General features: G+C 37.1%; 1 protein-coding gene across 1 annotated transcript; it reads left to right on the forward strand.

Annotated features, from left to right (window-relative positions):
• Positions 1 to 1617: 1617 nt before the first annotated feature.
• LOC125861582 (uncharacterized) lies at positions 1618 to 4727 on the forward strand. The gene is made up of 3 exons (XM_049541443.1): positions 1618 to 2101; positions 2534 to 3326; positions 4415 to 4727. Exons 1-3 carry the CDS (start codon positions 1618 to 1620, stop codon positions 4725 to 4727), a joined length of 1590 nt encoding a protein of 529 aa, XP_049397400.1.
• The last annotated feature ends 3705 nt before the right edge of the window (positions 4728 to 8432 follow it).

Genomic DNA, 8432 nt, shown 5'->3' on the forward strand with positions numbered 1-8432 from the left:
GTCAATTACATGGTTTATAATGTTTTTTATCGCATGTAGAGTGCATAAGCATTAAGTACATATCTCTAATGCAATGTGATCTTTTCTTTTGAAGGAATTAAGTCATGGCCACTTCTTCAGACCGACCTATGAAATCTGCTTGTGAAGTTTCGGGTGCCTTTGTTTCCCAACCTCATGCACTGGAAGGGGTTGGAGAACATAGCTCCAATCAGTATGTTCCCCACACTAGTGGTTCTGAAGTGGGAAACCATCAGGGTGTAAGAGCTGGTCCACATCCTCACATGAGTCATGGTACTCAAACCATGAATCCTCATTTTCAACAAATGGTTGAATTCTTCCACCACATGGCTGAATCGATGCATGATCCCCATGGGATTAACTTTGAGAAAATGAGGACAATGGGTGGAGTGGAGTTTGAAGGCACTGTTGATCCCACTGATACTGAACAATGGCTTGATCGCATGGAGAGGGTATTTGAGCAGTTAGAGTGTTCAGATGTTGGAAAATTTAAGTATGCTATTTCACTATTACAAAAGGATGCTTACGATTGGTGGGTAAGTGTTCCAAATGCCAAGGTAAAACCTCCTGCTCTTACTTGGGATGATTTTCTTAAGGAATTTCGTATGAAGTATGTCCCACCTGCTTATTGTAATCGATGCAAAGAAAAAAGAGTTTTTGAATCTAAGGCGACGAGGCATGTCTATTGCTGAATACGAACAGAGGATTCTAAGGCTCTCTCGCTCTGCTGGTGGTATTATTAAAGAGGAAAAAGACGAGTGCAGGAAGTTTGAAGACGGTTTAAATGATTCCATTAGGAAGAATATGGCGATCCTGCAACATGAGAAATTTTGTAAGTTAATGTCTGCTGCTTTTACTTGGGAACGACTTGATAAAGAAAAAACTAGTAGAAATGAAAACAGATTCTGAAAGCCTAGACCAGATTTTGGGGGCCCATCCTAAAGGGGAAGGTTTGATAATTCTAAGGCTGGTAGTGATAACAGGCCACCTCAACAAAGGCAAAACAAATTAGAATTTTCTATAGCTAGCACTCCAAATTATGGCCAAGGCAAGCCTCGCGTTGCCACTTGTCCACAATGTGGAAAGAATCATTATGGTACTTCCAGGAGAGCTTCTAGTGCATGATCATAAAGTGAAGAATTGTCCTAATCCTAATAATGCTCCATCGTTGAGAACTGAAGGCTCAGTTCATAAGCCTTCTATCAATCCTCCTCAAATGACCTAAAAACACCCAGGCAGCAGGTACAAGTGGAGCTAATCAAGCTAGTGGGCAAAGGGCAACTACACGCGCTTATGCTATGAGGCAGAGGGATGATCAAGATGGACAAGACGTGGTTGTCGTGAAATTTCACTTATTTGGCTTATGTGTGTTTACATTATTTGATCCTGGTTCTACACATTCCTATATTTGTTCATCACTTGTTCTCCTGAAAATGTGAAATCTGTGAGACTTAATTACGATGTGCTGGTTGAAAGTCCTTTGGGTTATCAAGTTGTGTGTAATCAAGTTTACCAAGATTGTCACTTCGTGATTCAAAACCTAGTCTTCCCTGCTAATTTAATTGAAATTCCCTTCAAGGATTTTGATGTTATTATCGGATGGATTGGCTTTATAAATATCATGGAGTGGTAGATTGTAGGTCTAAGCATGTGACTTTTAAAGATCCTACATTTTCACACATCATTGTAAACGGTGAAAGATCAGTGACATCTAGTTTTATTTCTGCGGCCTTGACAAGAAAGTTGATGTGTCAAGGTTATGGGGCATACCTTGCTCACATAGTTGATACACAGTTGAAGAGTCCTTGTATCAAAGACATACCTGTTGTATGTGATTTTCCAGAAGTATTTCCAGAAAACATTTCGGGATTGCCCCCGAAAAGAGAGGTTGAATTTCCAATCGAGCTTATTCCTGGATCTACTCCTATTTCGATCACCCCTTATAGAATGGCTCCAGCAGAGTTAAGAGAATTGAAAGCTCAATTGCAAGAACTACTTGAGAAAGGTTTTATTCGACCTAGTGTTTCTCTTTTGGGAGCCCTTGCTTTATTCGTAAAGAAGAAAGATGATACTCTTAGGCTTTGTATTGACTATAGACAATTGGATAGAATAACAATCAAGAATAGATATCCACTACCAAGAATTGATGATTTGTTTGACCAACTTAAAAATGCTAAAGTATTCTCAAAAATTGATTTAAGGTCTGGATATCACCAACTGCGTGTTAGAGAGAAAGATATTCCTAAAACTGCTTTTAGAACTCGATATGGTCATTATGAATTTTTGGTGATGCCATTCGAATTGACAAATGCTCCTGCAGTATTCATGGATCTAATAAATTGGGTATTCAGTCCTTATCTTGATCAGTTTGTGGTTGTCTTTATAGATGATATTTTAATATTTTCCAGAAGTAGTGAAGACCATGATAAACACCTTTGGATTATTTTGAAAATTTTGAAAGAGAAAGAACTTTATGCTAAACTTTCCAAGTGTGAATTTTGGCTTGATGAAGTAGCTTTTCTGGGACATGTTGTATCAACTGAAGGTGTGAAGGTGGATCCTAGTAAAATACAAGCAATTGTTGAATGGAGACCTCCCAAAAGTCCGTCTGAGGTAAGAAGTTTCTTGGGCTTAGCAGGATACTACAGAAGATTTGTGATAGGCTTTTCCATTATCGCCTCTCCTTTCACTAAGCTCTTGCAAAAGGAAGTAAAGTTTATTTGGGATGACAAATGTCAAGAGATATTTGAAACTCTCAAATCCTTGTTGACTCAAACGCCTATACTTACTCTACCAATTGAAGGGAAAGAGTATGTAGTATACAGTGATGCTTCTCACAATGGTCTCGGATGCATTTTGATGCAAGAAGGGAAGGTAATTTCTTATGCCTCTCAAAAATTAAAACCGCATGAATTAAATTATCCTACTCATGATCTTGAACTTACTGCTATAGTGTTTGCTTTAAAAATATGGCGGCATTATTTATATGGAGAGAAATGTCATATCTTCACTAATCACAAGAGCTTAAATTACTTGGGTACTCAAAAGGAGCTAAACCTTCGACAACGTAGATGGCTTGAACTCATCAAGGATTATGACTGCACGATTGATTATCATCTAGGTAAAGCCAATGTGGTTGCAGATGCCTTAAGTCGGAAATCCTTCGCAAGCATTTCTTTGAGTCCTTTACCCTTGCTTCTTGAGTTAAGAGCCATGAATGTTTGTTGTACACTTGATTCAGATGGTTCAGTTATTGCTAATTTACAAGTAAAGCCAATATTACTTGAACAGGTGAAAGAAGCACACATGTTAGATGAGAAACTTGTAAAATTGAGCAGAGAAGTTCAAAGGAGGGAAAACTTGATTTTACATTTACGAAGGATGGTGGCTTATTTTATCAAAATGGTTATGTGTCCCTAATGATGACAAATTGAGGAGAGAAATATTGATGAAGCACATACTTCACCATATGCAATGCATCCTAGAGGTACAAAGATGTATCGGACCATCAACGAAAATTATTGGTGGAATGGTATGAAGAGAGACATTGCGGAGTTCGTCTCAAAATGTTTGGTTTGTCAACAAGTAAAGGCAGAACATCAAGTCCCAGTGGGTTTACTAAAACCCTTGTCGATGCCGGAATGGAAATGGGAGAGAATAACTATGGACTTTGTTTCTGGTCTTCCTCGCACACAGAGAAATCATGATGAGATATAGGTGATTATGGATAGACTTACCAAGAGTGCTCACTTCTTAGCAATCAGGATGGATTACTCACTTGAGCATTTAGCCGAGTTGTATATTAATTAGATTGTAAGACTACATGGGATCCCTGTGTCTATTGTATCAGACTGGGACCCAAGGTTTACATCTAGATTTTGGGGTAGCTTGCTGGAAGCTTTGGGTACTAAGTTGAGGTTTAGCACTTCGTTCCATCCTCAAACAGACGGCCAGTCGGAAAGAGTGATACAAATTTTGGAGGATATGCTTCGAGCTTGCATTATGGAGTTTGAGGGTAGTTGGGACAAACACTTAGCTTTGATAGAATTTTCTTTTACAATAACAGTTACCAATCGAGTATTGGAATGCCTCCCTATGAAACCTTATATGGAAGAAAATGATGGATCCCTCTTTGTTGGAGTGAAGTTGGTGAAAGAAATCTTGTTGGTCCTAAAATTGTGCAAAAAACAGAGGACAAGGTAAAAATTATCAAAGATCGTCTAAAAATTTCTTCGAATAGACAAAAGTCGTACGCTGATCTTAAAAGGCGTGACATTGAATATCAAGTTGGAGATAAAGTATTCTTAAAGGTGTCTCCATGGAAAAAGATTATGAGATTTGGCCAAAAAGGAAAACTTAGTCCCTGATTTATCGGACCTTATGAGATACTTGAAAGGGTTGGACCAGTTGCATATAAATTGGCTTTGCCACCTGAGTTAGACAAGATCCACAATGTCTTCCATGTTTCTATGCTTAGAAGATATCATTCTAATCCATCTCATGTTCTTCCAGTTGAATCTATTGAGGTTAATCCTGACTTGACGTATAATGAAGAATCTATCCTAATTCAAGCTCGAGAAGTGAAGCAACTTAGGAACAAGAGAATCCCTTTAGTAAAGGTACTTTGGAGGAACCATTCTGGAAAAGAAGCTACCTGTGAAAGAGAAGAAGACATGAGAACCCAGTATCTGCACTTGTTTTGGGAATAGTTTAAGGTAAATTTCGAGACGAAATTTCTTTAAGGAAATGCTTAAACAAATAGTCGCATGTCGTTACATCATTTCGTAATTACTAGAATATGTTTTATTCTCATTTTTGGAACTTGAAATGTTGTGATTTGCAAACTTGCTTAGCATAAATTGTTATCGTAAATTAAGGTATTGTATGCGGGTATTTGCGTAATTATCTAATTATACTTACTTATACATTGAAAGTGTGGGTATAAAGTACATAAATATAGTTATATATGTATGCGTTTTGGGCAGCCATCTATTTGTTTGGGCCGCCCCTTTTGGTGACATATGCCCATGTGACAAGGATAACTTTTGTACCTATATATCTTTACACCTCCTTTGATTTAATTCATTTTCCCTCAAGTCTAAGAACATTATAACATTAGCTAAACAGTTTTTCTTCAAAATCAAGAGTAAAACTAAGTCCTTCTGGCTGGAATCCGACACACACACACTTCCTTTTGGTAAGTCACGAAATCTGCTTATGAGCTGGGTAGTGTTTGGTATTTTATGCATATCTCATTCAAAAGAACTTAGTTTAGAGTGAATAAATATGTTTTGGAAAGCTAATTCGTAGACCTACAACTCTTGTTGTGATGTAAAATTCCAATTTATCTGTTATGTATACGAAATAAGGGACTCAACATATGACAAGTTCTGTTCAGATTCTGGAATTAGAAATCTTGTACGTTCAACTGTTAGTGTTTTGATTATATCTTTTTGTACAAAGCGTATTTTGCGGTGATTCATGATTATTTGCATGATTAAGAAATGTACCTATATCTTTTATGAAGGATATAAATTCTATTTAGGTCGTTTTCTGTTTCAAATCTAAGTTGCGACATGAAGTGCGTTTATTGGGCAGAATATCTGTTTTGGGAGTATAGTCGTATTTGTACAGGCTAGGCTTACTTGTGATGATAACCCTGTGTTACGCTATCATTATTGAGCTACTAGAAAGTAAATAAGTTCTTGAATTCATTTTTTAAGGTTGTATATCCTCGTGTACGAGTTAAAGATTTTGAAACGCTGGTTGGTCTACGATTTGAACTTGTGAAGTCGTGTTGGACTGTTTTTGTGCTAAAGAACTGAGGTTTGTGTATAAACTTATACTTGTACTCTTTTTACCTGCTGGTATATCTGAAAGTATACTTTGGTACCTTGGTTACCTCTTGTCACTTCGCATTGTCGTATTGGTATTCTTTAATACATTAAAGACGCTTGTGTAACTCGCCCACTTGTACGGATTGTTTGATCACTTGGCACTCTTGCTGGGACCTTGTCCTTCTTGTGTCTGTAACTTTGTCACTCTTGGCATGCCTCTTAATTCGGATCATTTACTATCTTTGACTCTGGATTTTTAGTCCGTCTTAAGAATGGAAGTTGTCCATTTTAAGTACGAACTAGAAAGCCATTTTTAATATGGTTCTTGGTTCTCTTGATTATTGGGTTTTGCCCCTTCTTGATACCTGTTTGTGCTTGGTGTGACGACATGATGTATATATAGGGCGAGCCTTGTTGTTTAATCTCTTGGAAAACTGTGCTATGAGCGTTCTTGACATTTGGATCTTTAAATATCGAACTTGATACTCTTTATTTATTGTTTACTTGATTTATTTATTATGTTCAATTATGTTGCCCTTTACTTGAGAATGATAACTTGGCGAATTTGAGGGCTCCGAACCTATAGTTTTTACACCACTAAGCTATATGCTTAGCGATAGTTGTTTCTATCGTAGGTAATGATCGAGAGGATGCTTGAAGTTGGCCATTGAAGATGGAGATTTTGAAAGCTTTAAGGAAGATCATATTTGCATATAGGCATATATATTTTGTATAAACCTTGGGACTTGTACATAATCTATGTTTTGTATATTTACACGAGAATTTGAGGGCTAATTTGGTCATGTCACCATGGGCTGTAATATAAGTATCGCCATACATTTTTATCTTTTTGGGGTGTGTAAACCCAAGTCTTGTAATATACTAAATTTGCTATTTGTTTCGAATGTTTGTGTGAAGCATTAGCAGGCTGATTTCGGTACTCGAAAGCTTGTAATATTCTTGTTACTTCATCCTTGAGTGTGAGGATAATATATGTACATGAAAAGCTCGTCGGTTATTTGCTTAAATTACTTTTCGGAGGTCATTATGAATCTAATCCCTCTACTAGATTATAATCAGTATCCGCTCGTTAATCACTTTTGAATGTCGCAAGTATAAGTTAGGTCTCTTTAAAAAGGGTCGCTACACCTAGAATATAACATTTTCCCCCTTTTTGATGAAGACACGCAAATATTCCTCATGCTGAATTTATTCATTCATTTCCATTTCATCAGTTCTATTACCAGAGGACCCTTTCCTGGATCTGGTCCCTTGTTAGATTCTGCATTTGTGAGGATCATCAAAACACCTAGAATATAGCATTTTTCCCCTTTTAGATGATGACACACAATTACTCCTCACACTAGTTTTATTCATTCATTTGCTCTGTTGTCAGTCCCAATAACAAGGATCTGGTCCCTTGTTAGATCCCTAAGTCTTCTTCCCCCTTTCAACAATTCCCCCTATCGGCATGACTCTTCATGTAACTTGGATTGGTCGCCTTTGCATCATTCCTAAAGTTTGTCAAATCATCAAAACTTCACATGAGCAACAAAAATAGTATTTTCCCTCTTTTTGATGATGACAAACTTGTTCAACTTCTTCCCCCCTATCAACATGACCATGTCCTTCATTGATTCCCCTTATCGGCCTGACCATATCCTCTTCAAGTAGCTAGCATTCAAGTAGCTATCATCATTGCTAACATCATTGATCTCATACCTTAACAATTTCCCCCTTTTGACATCATAAAAAAGGGTTAAAGCAGTATACTAAGTTGACAGAAATACAGTTCAAGCAAATTCATGGCCACTTGGGAAACACTGACCATGAGTAAAAATGCATAAAGTAATGGGACAAGTCAGTAGAAACAAGGCATTTTTCATTCACAAATAAAAGATCAGTCATCGAAGCATTGCAGACATCATTATGAATAAGAACCAGGGCAATACCCACTGAGTTTCGATAAATAAGAGGAATGAGGACTGACTTGGGAATTTAGGGAGAGAGGGGATGGCATAGGAGCAAGGGATGGAAAGAATAGAATTAGTAGAGCATATCCCTTAGCATGGTTTTTAGAAGCTTCTCTTAAAGTTCAGCATGTTTTGCTGCCAACCTCTTTTTTTTGTTCAACCTAGCTAGTCCCTCTGATTGTTCCTCCAGAAGCTAAGCCTTCAACCAAACTATTTTAGTATCCCTGTTAGCAAGAGCAGTTGTCATAGCTTTCATATCAAGCCTGAGTTTCTCATGACAGAGGGATTAGCAAGATTAAANCAAAGACACAAGTTATACTTAATATTTTTACGATTTTACTTGTTGCACAATAAATAATTTATTTTGTACTCCCAGTGACATTATATCTTTATTCATAATACTTTGAGTTCTCAGAATGTCAACATTTTCCTTTTGAACATCTTCTTCCTTTTTGCTTGATGAACCTGGTCCCTCTTCACACTCAAAAAATTTGTTTATCAAAAAGTTCTCCAGTAAGAACAACGGTTTAAACATTTTGAAGGTTCTTGAGAGAGAGGAGAAAAAAAAGGTTTTGAAATTTTCTGATTATAGGAAGTGAATTTG

The sequence above is a fragment of the Solanum stenotomum genome, chromosome 4, assembly GCF_019186545.1.
Source record: "Solanum stenotomum isolate F172 chromosome 4, ASM1918654v1, whole genome shotgun sequence".
NCBI lineage: Eukaryota > Viridiplantae > Streptophyta > Magnoliopsida > Solanales > Solanaceae > Solanum > Solanum stenotomum.